This window comes from Gorilla gorilla, chromosome 17 (assembly GCF_029281585.2).
Source record: "Gorilla gorilla gorilla isolate KB3781 chromosome 17, NHGRI_mGorGor1-v2.1_pri, whole genome shotgun sequence".
Taxonomy (NCBI): domain Eukaryota; kingdom Metazoa; phylum Chordata; class Mammalia; order Primates; family Hominidae; genus Gorilla; species Gorilla gorilla.
This window is the reverse complement of record NC_073241.2, coordinates 42,005,954-42,020,513: the sequence shown is the minus strand read 5'-3', so window position 1 is coordinate 42,020,513 and position 14,560 is coordinate 42,005,954. Positions and strand designations below refer to the sequence as shown.

General features: G+C 39.6%; 1 protein-coding gene across 17 annotated transcripts in view; it reads left to right on the top strand.

Annotated features, from left to right (window-relative positions):
* PTPRM (protein tyrosine phosphatase receptor type M) overlaps positions 1-14,560 on the top strand; it is an 826,718-nt gene that overhangs the window by 662,008 nt on the left and 150,150 nt on the right. For 9 of the 17 annotated variants that reach the window (XM_063699394.1, XM_055368827.2, XM_063699395.1 and 6 more), the window contains 4 exons: positions 1,841-1,992; positions 5,613-5,687; positions 5,918-5,944; positions 11,012-11,199. In XM_063699394.1, coding sequence (XP_063555464.1) covers positions 1,841-1,992; positions 5,613-5,687; positions 5,918-5,944; positions 11,012-11,199 — 442 coding nt within the window. The remainder of the gene's footprint in view (positions 1-1,840; positions 1,993-5,612; positions 5,688-5,917; positions 5,945-11,011; positions 11,200-14,560) is intronic. The other 8 variants (XM_031003686.3, XM_031003684.3, XM_055368829.2 and 5 more) reach the window with 1 other exon arrangement.

Here is a 14,560-nt window from a genome sequence, read left to right as displayed (position 1 = left end):
AATCAGTCCAAAGCAAATCAAAGAAATTCAAGCAAAAAGAAGGCATTTTGCCTGAATTATGGAGCTAATGATCTTAGTCCTCCACTTCAGTGTTCCTGAGGAGACCTGGCCTGAGAATGTTTTTCCAGTGATCTGGCAGATTCAGAAGTGAAGAGAAAATGTATTATTGTAAGTGCAGCTATGGAGATGGAGTCCAGTGCTGCCTCTGTCCAGAACATGTGTTGAGAACACCCAGGCTCAACTAGCATGGCTAGCTGGGAGGAGAGAGGCTCTAGAAGGGATGATCATGATCCCCACGGGGCAAGAGAGGGGTGGTGTCAGTGCCCAGAGGAGTCATGCTGGCTCATCTTTCAAAATCTTTGTAGCTTTAACACTGTCAGAGATGTTATAAGTGATTTTCATTTTTCTGTTTAAAAATGTGTCTCTTTTCTAACAACTTTTAGCAATAAAAAGGCAACTTATTAATGAAACCCTTCTGCCTTCAAAGTATGAAATTAAAATATTATTGTAACTACAGGCAAGAAAGCATTTGGATTATGTGTCATTTAGAGATGGTAATAAAGATTATCCATATGGTCTTATGTTGTCAGTGCCTTACATTGCATTAGCAATCACCTAATATGAGTGTGATTTTGATTATGTGGTTCATTTTAAATTCTGTGTCCTAGGTCAATCAGTGTCAAGATGATTTACTAGAAGGAGGTGCGGTTTTCTTTCATAGATGCTGTTAAGTGCTTGGGCACAATTAGAATATTTTAGGGCATAGTATATTTGGTATTATCGTGCTGTGGGTGTTCTTAAACCTTCTCACTGTATACCTTCTCCTTATGCATCTCTAATTCTCATCTTGTCTGTCTTGGGTACACAAAACAATCTCTGGTAGCAAGATCTATAAAAATTTGTGTTACCTGTTTATTTATGTTAGTTTCCCTTTAGGTCTTCTGGCTTTTGTACAGGTGTCAGTCATTTTAGATGTTGAGTTTTTGATGGTCAGTGAGCAGGATGCAGAGGCCAGGATTAACCTATGTCTCCAAAAGAATTAGAAATCTCTCTGCTTTTTTTTCATTCTCTTCCATTGAAAGAGGGAACAAAGAAGTCTTACTCCTGCTGAACTTTGCAGGGAACCCAGCGACATGACATTTTTTAACCTTCTGCTCTGTGGGGGTTGACAAAACTTGATGGGAACTAACTGCGTTCATTTGGGATTTGGGACAGGGTCATAGCCTTTTGAGAATTCAGTACCTTCCCCTTGATCCTCCTACAGCCTGAGCTCTCTGAGCTTTGTAGGTTCTGTGTCAGGTTCTGCTCCCTGTATGAACATACTCCAATTATACGTTCTTCACTCCTCACCTAGTTCTGTTCTTTAGTTTTAACAGTGTGCCTTTTAGATTCATCTGTTATTTCATTTTTACTTGGAAAATATTTACTCAGGGGAGTCTTCTCTTTGACACTGTATATGGTGATGTTGACAATAATTTCATAAAAACTTAGTAACTCTAGGAGTGTAACAATTAGATTATGATTGTTGTACTAGAATCATTGGTCATTTTAATCTAGCTTATAATAGGAGAAACAGTGTTTTAGGCTGCAGTGTTTTATCTTTCTGGTTGTTTGGGGTTTTTTATTTTGTTTTGTTTTTTAAGGATAGACAGTACCTGTTTTTCATCTCTGTGTCTGCAGCCTGGCAGAGTGCTTGCCACAAATAAGGCACTATACATCCATCTCTGAATGAATAGGATTAATTCAGTAGATGTTATTCCTGAACATCTGTCAATATACATGCCAAAGCTCTGTATCCCGTTCAAATGCATGCCTACATAACTGAATTCTTTATCCTAAGGAAACTGGCCAAGAAGCGGAAAGAGACCATGAGCAGCACCCGACAGGAGATGACTGTGATGGTGAACTCAATGGACAAGAGCTATGCTGAGCAGGGCACAAACTGCGACGAGGCTTTCTCATTCATGGACACGCACAATCTGAATGGGAGATGTAAGTGCATATGTTTCTTGGCTTCTAACACATCTCCTTGGTTTTGCAAGATTCCAGGTGGTGCTAGGGGATTTCAAAAAAAAAAAAAAAGCTTCCTGAAGAAATTTTTATGCCGTGTTGGTTTCTTCAATCATTTTCAGTGATCCTTTGTGCCACAGGTTGCTTAGCAGAGATGTTCTAAAGGTGATAGGACCAGATCAGAGAGTCCAGAAAACCACAGTGCAGTTTCTGTAAAGATTTAGAGAGCAGTGACACGAGGCTTTCCTTCTTTTGAGGAAGAAGGCACCTGCTTCTCACCATCCTTCTTGTTGTTTAGATCCCATTTGTAAACTATCCAGGTGTGGAATTACACACGGGAAGCCTGTTATAAAAACAGTTCACTAAATGGCAGTAACAAGTTAATTGTTTATTTGTTTAGCTGACAGGTTCTGCCTTTATTATAGGGCTGTCAGTGTCAATTAATAAATTAAACTCTATTTCAGCTTCACAAGTCTTATGCTTCATACCAGGTGTGTAAACCAACCTCAGCTACTGCCTTCCCATACTACTACCTGTGATCCAGGTAGAAGGCATTATTTTAGGAAACTAACAATTAGATTGATTATATCAAGCACAAAAGGAGTAGTTGCTTTGTCCCTGGTAATCTTGGAGACCGGAGGGAGGTACCTCACTCTGTGGTTTAGGGCACACTTTGGTGAGTTCAAGGTCGGGGGTTTCTTCACTGTGTGAAATCTGTGCCTCAGGCCTGAGCTGCATAACCAGGATTCTGGTCAGCATGGGGATGGAATTAAAGTGCAGCTATTCCTGTTACAAAAAAATAATGGTAGTATTATAAAGGCCGGTGGGCCTTGTGGCTGTGAGGAGCACAGAAATGGCATCTGGCATGGGGCGACTGGGAGCAGTTTGGACAGTGTGGGCTCATGTCCTAATACCCACTGTGGTCAGTGTGGTACTGCAGCTCCCCTCCACTCCTCTTCCAGATCACAGTGTGGTCAATGCACGTGCCTGTCCCTGAGCTTTGCGTTTCTCGTACAAGCGGCTAAGCTCCGAATTCAGTCTTACATTTTTCTGCTTGTAGTGGCTGCAGTTGTCCCACTTCATCCTCCTCCATCAGTTTGTACTACATGCACACATGGCCCAGTGGAGCATGCACAGGTGCTGCTTTGGCACCAATGGGCAGGGCAGCACTGTTGCTTTCATCCTTGATCTTCTTTCTTTACCCTTTCCTGTCATTTTCAGTGCAGGAAATAGAAGCTATGGGGTCTCAGTGTACCCAAGCTCCTTCCCATTTTTTCATAGAATTCTCTCTGCTTTTTTTGTAGCAGATATAATGTTTTTCATTTAAAAATACGTATGTATAATTTATTTAACTGCCATAAGAAAGCAACCTATGATGCATTCGTTGTAGGCTGGAATTGGAGAAGCCCTTTTGACCACACACAGGATTAGAATTTTTCTAGTAACAGGTATTCCTTGAAGGGGACCACACAGATACATCTTCATTTTGCAGTATAACCCATTAACGTTCCAAATCTTCTATTTCATGGTGAAATTCCTCAAGAATCAATTTACTTAGAATCACTCATCCCAAAAGCAAGAATATTCTTTAGTAGTTCTAGGTGTTTGAAGTTTGAACAACAAGAATATTCACTTCTGGACAGGAGTTTAATTTGGCAGTTACTTTTTTGAAAGTGAATGTATCTGTGGAAATCCAAAAATGTTTGTGTACAAACGGCAGCTGCAGAGGCCAACGGAGCTTCCACAACTGATCGGCTATTAGACATTATTTTTTGCCTTCCTTCAATAAAGCCAACAGAAGGAACACAACAGTAGACTTTCCATTTTCCTCCCACTCTGCGCAATGAGTTCTCATCAGATCTCATCTGATAGGAGCGACCCTAGAGGTAGATATCATAATACTGTCTTGATGTCTTTGAAATAAGACAGCAGTTTCTGGGGAGGAAACCTTCAGGAAAGATGTTCCTTAGACCACAAGGCTGCCAGCACCACACCTATGACAAGTGTGGGTATGCATGAGATCTTTCAGGGTTGGGAGAAAGTGCTGGAAGTTGTGAAGTGAGCAGTTTTTAGAAATGAGACGGGGAAAAACAAAATAGGAGAATTTAAAAATAAGCATGACCACAGTTATGAGAATGGGGATTAATCTCTCCAGCAAAGCAAGTATGAGTTGCACTATCTGCTTTAATATGCTATACAAAGGGGAGAATAGATACAGGTAGTGGGAATGGGTTTAGTTTTTATGCTAGAAGATGAAAATATTTTTAAAATATTTTGACAGGAAGGTGAAGATAAACACAGTTATTTTATATCTGCTGTGCACATCTTTACCAACCACATAAAAATGATAAAAAGGCTTTATTCTCACTGACCCTGGCATATTTTATTGGTACTCATTTTTTTCATCTTATTTTCATCCATTGTGCTCTTTTTCCAGGCTTCTTACCATAAACATGCATTATAAGTGTGATACATTTCTATTTTGTAAAAATACCTGTAAAATGACAGGCAGCCTGAGTTCTGGTCTTTGTTCTGTCACGTACCGATTCTACACTTTAAAAATATAAACACAGGTAAATGCACTCTCCTAAACAGACTGCTCCTGGAGAGTTAAAATATATTAATATGTCATCAGAATAATTACCCAGTATGCACAGGGATTTTGGTCATGCTTCCCATAAATATAATGGTATAATTGTGTCTTAGTGTCCTGATCAGGAACTTAGCATCAAACAGATCATGTAACTACATCAGAGGAGTTACAATTTAGACTTAAGTTTAACCACCTTGAGCAACTTTCAAGTCTTTATACTTTAATGAAATTAAACTGTTTTAAAAACACTAATCAATTAATACATTTGAAGAGGTTTTTTTACTTAAAAAAATTATTCTATCAAGGCTCTGTCATCCATGAAGAGAGTTTTAAAATGTCTCTTAAAATTAGGAAATACCCATTTTTAATGAAATCAGATAAATTGGATGGGATTGACTATCCTGCTTGATAAAAGGGAGGAAGAGAAGGTGCAATAATTCATTCTGGAGTGTTTCAGAGGAATATTTTAAAGAAAAGCATTTTTGTAAGGATTTAAAATACTAAGGAACACGCATGGAGCACCACCTTTGTTTTTCATAAAGCATTGTGGAGTGTTCTCTGCATATCCAAATATGAGCAAGGAGAGGATTTAGCAAACTATGGGAACATTGACATTGGGAATCGTCTCCAAAAGCCATGTGTAGACACCTTCTTCTACTTTTACTTGTAAAATTCAGCTTGGCCTGAGACCAGATTTCTATAAGCAAAGGGCAGAAGTCAAAATAGAAGTCTGATGAATTTCTCTATCCAAAATGGTGGCTGTGGTTGTGGGCTTTCTCTTTATTTGTGGGGTAAGAAAAGTCTTTAAGTGACGAAAGGTTGCTTATCTTCTAAAGGACAAGTAAGTACTCAGAAACAACTGGGAATGATGATATTTCCCACGTAGACATCAGTGAGTCCCGGAGTTACCGTGGGTAGCATGGAATCACCATGGGTGGTCTCAGAGCATTGTGTGTTCAGAGTGTATTACCTCTCTGCTGCCCCTGACCAGCCTCTCTTTTATTTACAGCTGTGTCTTCACCATCGTCCTTCACAATGAAAACAAATACACTGAGCACATCGGTGCCTAATTCCTATTACCCAGGTAACAGATTTTTCCATTGTCTCCTCTCTGCTCTCTCCTCAGCAGTCAGAATCACTCCGCCCTCTCTCTGCTATCCCTGGTGCTTGAGGGGCTTACTGTGTTTGAGATGTTGTAACCCAATGCTTTTCTACAGCTTTCTATGCAGAAAATAGGGGTGGGCATTCATCAATCATTTACTGTTCTTTCTCTTTTTACTTTCTCTGCATTGACCTGCTTACGGTGTATGACAGACCCATTTGTGCCAACTGCAATTTTAGGTGAGAACATTTCCCTTTACCACAGTTTATTGCAGGAGTAATTTAGAAAGTCAGTGACCACTCTGTAGGAGATTGGAGTTTTAATTCTGTATAATGCAGTGATTATAAGCACGACATGTGGGAGGTGGGTGGCCTGGGTCATGGGGTTAAAGGAAGAAGAGACTTTTCTCTAAACAGTCGCCATTAATAAGAGGGGTTTGCTGCATGTATCTTGGGGATGATACCAACAGGTTCAAATGAACAATCTCAGCCCCAATATTCTCCCTTTCTGTGTTCAGAATTTAAAGTTAGGTCTGATCCCAGGGGAAAAAAACAAGGTGTCATCACTCAGCTGTGTACTTTCCAAGAGCTGAATTCTGTCTAGTGTGATAGTCATAAAAGTGAAAATAGCTTCTCATTATTTTCACTTATTGCTAAGCACTAAAAACTTCAATTTTAAAAGTAGCGTTTTTCTAATTATGCCAAATGTCATGCAGAAAGATGATCACAATGGAGTTTTGGCCCTCTACCCATCCTCGGTGCCACTCAGGGCACCCCCCACCCCCCACCAACATTCCAAAGTGTCTGTCACACAGCGGAATTTCAAAGGAGCTGATGATCTGAACAGCAAAATGACAAGATGGCACTTATAATCATATGGTTTATTATGTGTCAGATGTCACTAGAAATGAACTAAGGTGTTAGCCCGGTGGGGCAGAATGCATTTAAAGTATGAAATATTCCCAGCAGGGGGTTACAGAAAAAGTCCCGTTTGTCCAATATAAGAAGGGTGAGGAGAAAAATGGCATTACCTGGCTGTGATAACCAAACAAGCATGAGCTGCTGTTGCATTTGAGACGCATAAATAACCTGAGTGTATCACGGCTGTGTTCTCTTTCTACTACTAACCTTTCCGAAAAGGAGCACAACAAAAACGACTTCAAGGTATATAACAATTCATAGTAGCAAGAGTTCCACCCTCAGTTGTTCAACTTCTCCTTCCTAATTCACTTGACAAGGGTTTATATCTTTCCAACATAATTTTTCCCCCCTCTGCTTCTCTTTTCTCTAAGTGTTACGATTTTTGTATAGAAGGTAATTTTTATTTTCCTAATGGTGTTCTGTGGGCTTAAGCAAGTTTGTTGCCTAAGGAAAAAATGAATTAAGATAGAAGTTTAAGAATGGATATAAAACAGAGTTTTTAAATTTTGCATCATTCTGAGGGCTAACGAAGCCCACTAAACCCTCCCTGCCCACACACTTTTAATACCAATTAAAAGGGAAAGAAAATTGCATTTTATTCTTTTCATAAGTGAGGGGCACAGGCTAATCTTAGGCACCAGAACAATGTAATCTACATGCAAATGACATTTGCAGAATCTTTTGATAGGCAAAGATTTGCGATTTCTTCTTGTGCTGTGGCATTCATTCTGAGGTCCCTCTAGTAGATTTTCTGACCCTGGGGGAGCCGTGAGTGGGGAGGGCTAAAACGTGCCTTGTCAGAAGGAAGAAAATGTTCAGATTTCACAGCAGGGTTAAGACAAGCTTATTAAACAAATATCATTCTTTAAAGTCGCTGCTTTGTTATTATGAACATTAATGACATCTTTTAAAGTTGATTAGTTTTCTTTACTGAAAGGGAATCACTTGGACAGACAATTCAAGTAGCAAAAATGATGCACATTGTAAAAAATAAGTCACCCAGATAGACCAATAACTGTTATCATGTATGGCTTATATAGGTACCAAATGGTAGTACTTGGGAACTGCATTCCTTACACGTTACTTGGTGCAAATGTGAATCTATGTATTGAGTAATAAGGATTGGTGAGGTTAGCACTTGAAACCATGGAAGAATTTAAGATATATATCTACTCTGGCAGTTTTGGGGGATAGTAGCAGTTATAATTTACACAAAGACAACAAGAAATGTCTTGCTGTAAGTCAGAGCTCAGCACAATTAAATTCTCTGGCACCTTCAGCTCCACCTCTCTCATGCTAAGGTGCCCAGCCCTAATGTATAGAGCTAGAGTATATCTTTACTTCATTTGCTTGGAAAAATGTAGATGATTAAATGGATGGCTGGATAGCTGGATGGATGGATGGATGGATGGATGGATGGATGGATGGATGGATCGATAGATAGATAGATAGAACCTACCCTACCTCAAATATATTGCATCCATTTCAACTTAAGGTTTTTCAGCTAGTTTGTTAAAAATTCAAGATAATTCATAAAGAATATAGGTAGAATTAATTTTCAGTTCTTAGAAAACCATCAAAACTATTAGTGAGAAGCTTTGTTTCTTTATTTCTAATGTGCTCTTCTGCATTATTTTTAATTAAAAAAAAATGTTGAGGCCAGGCACTATAGTGCAAGCATATAATCCCAGCACTTTGGGAGGCCAAGGCGGGAAGATCGCTTGAGGCCAGGAGTTCAAGACCAGCCTCCGCAACATAGGGAGACCCCCATCTCTTCAAAAAATAATAATAATAAAAAATTAGCCAGCCATGGTGGAACACACCTGTATTCCCAGCTACTCAAGAGGCTGAGGCAGGAGGATTGCTGGAGCCCAGGAGTTTGGGGCTGCAGCGAGCTATGATAGAGCCACTGCCCTCCAGCCTGGATGATGGAGAAAGACCCTGTCTCTAAAAAAAAAAAAAAATAGAAAAAAAAATTGTTGATGGGTAATTTTTAAACACATAAAGGAAATTAATGACAAGTAATATATTTTATCAATAATAATTCTTTTTTAAGTTAGAGAAAATTAATCACTAATTTTAGTGGAATCAAGAATGTCTAGTAGTATAAGTGACCCAATTTCATAGCAGCACACAAGAAGCCTTCTATTCCCTCTTCCCTATGCATGTACTAGATAATAGGGCTCTTCTTTCATGGACTTGGTGGTGTTAAATGCTTGAAGACATGTTCCACACTAGTAATGAGGCCAAGATGGCATAATGCAGCACAGGATGATTACATACAACAGTGACAGTTGATATAGCTCTATGGATTTAAAACTTCCAAGAATACCTAGCCCTGGGATCAGAGCATTGCTAGGTTGCTGGTGTATCCACATGAAGGACCCAGATCACTTCTGGGAAGTTTAGAAGGTCAGCCCACCATGGAGGGCATGTTAATTATGTTCATCGCATAAGATACAAAACTGAGAGAACGAGAGAGGCACAGAGGGGAAACTAATTAATGTTCCATTTATTTTAGTATAAAGAACAGAACTTCCTGCTGGAGTGGCTCAAAGCTCAAGGGATTCGGTACTTCAGCAGGGTTCCTGTATCCCAGTTTATAAAACTTGGCAGTTGCCAGCAAGCAAATCTGATGTGAAAATTTCCAGGTTTATTTGTGACTGTTAAAATGGGAACATGTGAATTGCTAAATGTCAAAGCAAATCCAAATGAAACAAAAATCATAAAATCAACTTACCACCCTTTTTTATTTTGTCTTTGTGTCTTTAGCCACGTTGTAGTGATCCAGGTGCCATTTCAGCAACAGCAACATAGCTACACACTTGTGTACCACCTTTCATACCATGCATCCCCAGGTGCTTTGCGATGCAGATAGAAGTGAGGTTCCCAAACCAGGCCCTGCTCATCAAGCACCCTTGGACTAAATTTTCTTCAGAGCTGAACTTCTCCGTAAAAAATAAATAACATATGAATAACTATAGCTGAATTCCCTATTGATATACAATCTGGTAATTTTTAAAACTTGAATATATCTTTTATATGTTTTATATAACATTCTCATTTTAAGTGACTTTAGCATTATATTTTGACAACACCCATCCTCAATCATAAAACTGCTAAAGGGATTCAGCATTATAATGAGTTAACCTGTAGAATGTGGAATTCTTAATCTATTTGCATTTCCCTGCATAAGACATTTTTAATAGGTACCATTTCTGCAGTTCATTAACCTAATTTTCTAGTAGGCCTCCATTAAAATAGAGCCTCTTTAGGCTTCTTTGACCAAATTTTGACATTAATTTTATAGTACAATTTGGTTGACTTGTTCAAGAAATTTAAATGAGAAAATGTGTTGAATACAAATAAGACTTATTTAGACATTACTTGGTTCATGGGGGATGAAAAGCAATTATGATGCTAATTTTAACCTCCTTTTTGTTATCGAGTACTTAAATTCAATGCCTCCATCCTAACGTGATGGAAGAATTGAGGCTTCGCCCTCTGACCACCTCTGAATAGAAAACTTAACTGGAAAGTTAAAGCATAAAATAAAAACTACCTGTAATTATGCACGCAGTACTATTGCTTATGCCCTGTTTCCTTTTTCTCCTCCTTTTTTCTCCTGATATGTATCTTCTTAAAAGTGCCAATAAATGGTAAGTTCCCCGATTCGCCCCATGGAAGAGTTGTGGAGGGAGTGGGAGTGTGTGTCTTACTGGTAGATTCTGACAAAGCCAGCTGGTGCTGCTCTGTGCTGGCCTGCATGTTTGCCTTTGTAGAACATTCCATGTGTGATGTGTTGGTCCACAACATTTCGTCAAGCTTTCTGATACCAGAGCATGCAAAGTGATTCATCAAAATGTTATCCCCAAACCAGGTTCCCTTTTATTTTTCCATTCTTCTTTGATTTCATGTATTAAGTCCCCATTTCCATTGCTAGCTTTATAAGCCACACCATTTTGTGCACTTTTATTTTGCTCACAGAACATTTGTGCAGAGTTTATTTATGTCATCATACGAACTACTGAACTAACGTTTCAAAGAATACAAGACTGGTTTTGCACCAGGTCTTGATGAAGTTTCAGGTCGAAACTTTCACAAACTTTAGCACTGGAAGGCTAAAGGGCTCTTCTCAATTAGCTTTGTGAAAGCAATATATCGTTTGGACTGCTTTGTAAAAGAAAGATTTCTGCGCATTCTTATCAGTATTGCCAACCCCATTTAAATTTCTAAACATTTAACTTTTCTTTTTTGCTGAGCCATCGTAGGGAATTTTGCACCCCTAGGTGAGGGGATGCCAGGAGCCAGCTTCTTAGCATTCTCAGTGATGCCGACCTAGCTCCCTGGCTCTCCCTCATTTTCTCCCTGGCCTTCTTTTCCTAGATGAAACCCACACAATGGCCAGCGATACCAGCAGCCTGGTGCAGTCCCATACTTACAAGAAGCGGGAGCCGGCCGACGTGCCCTATCAGACTGGGCAGCTCCACCCCGCCATCCGGGTGGCAGACCTCCTTCAGCACATCACACAGATGAAGTGTGCGGAGGGCTACGGCTTCAAGGAGGAATACGAGGTGAGCACAAGCTCTGTGCCAGGGCTTTCCCATTCCTTCTTGGATTCCATGCCAGGTACTGTGCTCCCAACTCAATCAGAAAGCCAGAGAAAATCTCCTGCCCCGAGAGATGCCAGAAAGAGATGAAGTACAGTTGTCCCTCAGTATTCTGGGGGATTGGTTCCAGGACCCCAGTATATGTCCAAGTCCCGGTGTGAGCCCTGTGAAACCTGAGAATCCAAAAATCCAGTCCTCCAGATCCATGGGTTTTGCATCCCAAAGATATTATATATATTCTTTTCAATCCGCATTCGATTGAATCTGTGGATGCAGAACGCTAGGATATCAAGGCCGACTGTATTTTATCCATGGATCCACTTTCATCTGATAGTAAAACTTGTTACCAAGAAGTTCACATGCGTTACATGGAAAAAGGAAGAACGCTTTGCCTTTTACCTTATTCTGCACAAATACACAATGAAAACAAATTTACCAGGGTCTCTTCCCCTCCCCATCCTGTTTTTTTTTTCCCTTTTTTTCTTCTTCCCTCTGGCAGAATTAAGTTTTAGTTCATGTCTCCCTCCCCATTCTTGATCACCTTTCTTGGCTTTTCCTGTAATTATGATATTAAATCCTAATGATTTTGTAGTCATTATCTCAGGAAGAAACTGTCCACTTAAAGCAATTATAGACCAACCAGCAATGTCATGTGGTGGAGATCAGACAGCAGCACAGGGACTGGCTATTGTCATGGCAGTGACAGCTGTTACTGTCCAGCCAGCCCAGAGAGCATGCCACTGTCTTGGGCTCTTGTGTGGGCAGCTGTCAGGGACATTTCTGGGAATAATGATATTCTCCGAATACATAAAATACAGGGCTTACCCCTTTCACACCCTGTGCCATTAGTTAATTCTGTCAGAAGGTCATTCAAGAATTGAAGAGAATTAATTGATTGAAGAAATCTAATTCAAAGAAGCATGCCATCCCTTGAGTGGGTGGTGTGGGGCACAGGGAGCAGGACAGGAAAGTTGGATTGCTTTTTTATGTTATTAAAATCAGTCCGCAGTCATTGATGAAGTTAAAGTAGCATGCTTACTCAGAGTAAAAATAGGATTATGTAGACATGTGGTTTTTTTAAACCTTAGAATGTGGTTCTGGTCTCATATTCACCTAACTAGCTCAGAGTTGGGAAACATCTTGTCTGGAATTAGAGTGTTTTTGAAATCTGTTTCTACCACCTGGATAGTCTGTGAGTTTCCAACTGTGTTTCTTCTCTTCTTGTGGGCACACTCACAACACTTCATTTTATGCCCCAGGCACTGCATTGTCTTGGGTTTAGCTCTTTTTCCAAGCTTGATCATCAAAGATTCATTACAGCAGTCAAAGCAACACATGGTACCACTGTTGGCGGAGCCTGTGCTACACTTCTTTTAGGAATAAGGCTTTAGTCCAAAGCAGACATAGACACACTTTGCTCTGCTAACATGTGCATCCTGGTGTATTGCCAATGACCTCAGTTCAGAAGACTGTGAAGCCAAACAATCCCATCCAGACCGTGCTCCAGGGTTTGATTGAAGTCCAGAAAATACTTTCAGTTGAAGTTCTGCATTTTAGCAACCCTGAAATTCTTAGATTTATCTTTAGCAATTCAATATGTAAATTCAGTGAAATTGACTGCCTTTGCATATTTCCTCATGCACTTTTAAAGTCTAGCTTAGGAATTAATAGGATTAAGAGTAAGACTTCCAAAAGCTTAATATCGTATGAAAGACAAAATTAGGTTATTGAGAAAATATAAGCCTAATGAATAGAGATGATGTCTAGGTTCTATCCAATATTCTGAATGCAGATATTACTGAAATGTTTACTAAAGATGTTAATGTCAAAGAGATTAGTTTTAGGCTCAAATAACAATTCATGAAATAACCTGAGCCCAATTTTCCATGGACTATTTAAAAATACCTACTTCCTATAACATGCTACAGACAATGCATATTTGAAAGATGTAGAAAATATTTCCCATTCAGATCTTTTGAATAAATATGATTTATAAGTATAAACTGAAATATTATATACTAATTTGAACCATATTATGACTGACAACTAATTTAGTTCTCAAAATAAAGTGTTGTATTCATTAACTACATTGCAGAAAACTTTTTCTCATTTTAGCTATTCCGTGATCAGAGAGGACTGCCAAAAAGTGAATACTTTTAAACCCTAAAGCCATTGTTCATTTAAATAAAAAGAAGGAAAGGAAATAATGAACAAAACACATATACTAGAGATGATATCAGGAACAAATAGGAAGGAGATATTGGGAGAAGTATGAAATGGGCAGTTCTGTTAGGAATAATCCCGTCACTGAGTACCGTGCCCCTTGTGCTGCCCTCCTGGAGGGATGCTGATGTTGTCATCTAGTGGGGAAGATGACAGGGAAGTGAGGAGTGGTGATGGTGGGCGGGCATGCCTGTGCCATGGCTGCAGGGAGAAGGGGACGCCCCCTAAGAAGCATGTGTCATGGAATGACATGCTCTGGTCTTGATGGAGGCACAGCCAGGCTTCTGGGAACTGGTGGTGGAGTGAAAGGTCCCACACTGCAGGTACTCATATGTCCCACTTTCTCTAACCCCAGGGAGGTGTTATTCTCATGAGAATCTGGCAATTCCTTAAACAGTTATTTTTTTGAAGTTTATGTAATTTTTAGACCTCTAATAAAACAGACCTCTTTCCATCATGCTGTAAAGTCTGCATCCTTTTCATTAACACACACCCAGAGTCAAGAGTGTTGAGTGCTAACTGGTGTAGTGGGAGTCTCTGTGCTATTCAGTGAGGCCATCCCACCCAACAGATACTGAGAGGTTGTGGTTTGGAACACAGGCTCTGGCACCAGACTGCCTGTATTCAAACTCAGCTCTGCTTCTTAGCTGTGTGACCTTCGGCAAGTTATCTAACCTCTCTGGGCCTCAGTTTCCAAATCTATAAATAGAATAATTATAGTCTCAACCTCAAAAGGTTGTTGTGAGGAGTAAATCATTTTAATGTAGGTGCTAGAATTATATCTGGCATATAGTAAGTGTTCATTTGAAGTGTTAGGTAGTAGAAGAAAAAAATACTAATGTATAATAAGACCAAGAGCAGAAGTTGACACTATGTTCTTTATAGGGAAACTTCGTTATACTGAGGTTTCAGTAAAACTCTCATCTCTTGCGCATAGCAGTCTGAGGATAGAGTGAGCCACATGTTATGGAAAGGGGTTATACTTTTGCTTCATCTCCAGGGCTGGATAATTTTCTTACCATGTACCATATATCGTCAAAAATTCCCGTTAACAAGTAACTTACACATAAATAGGTAGACTTGATTCTATGGATTAAGAGTT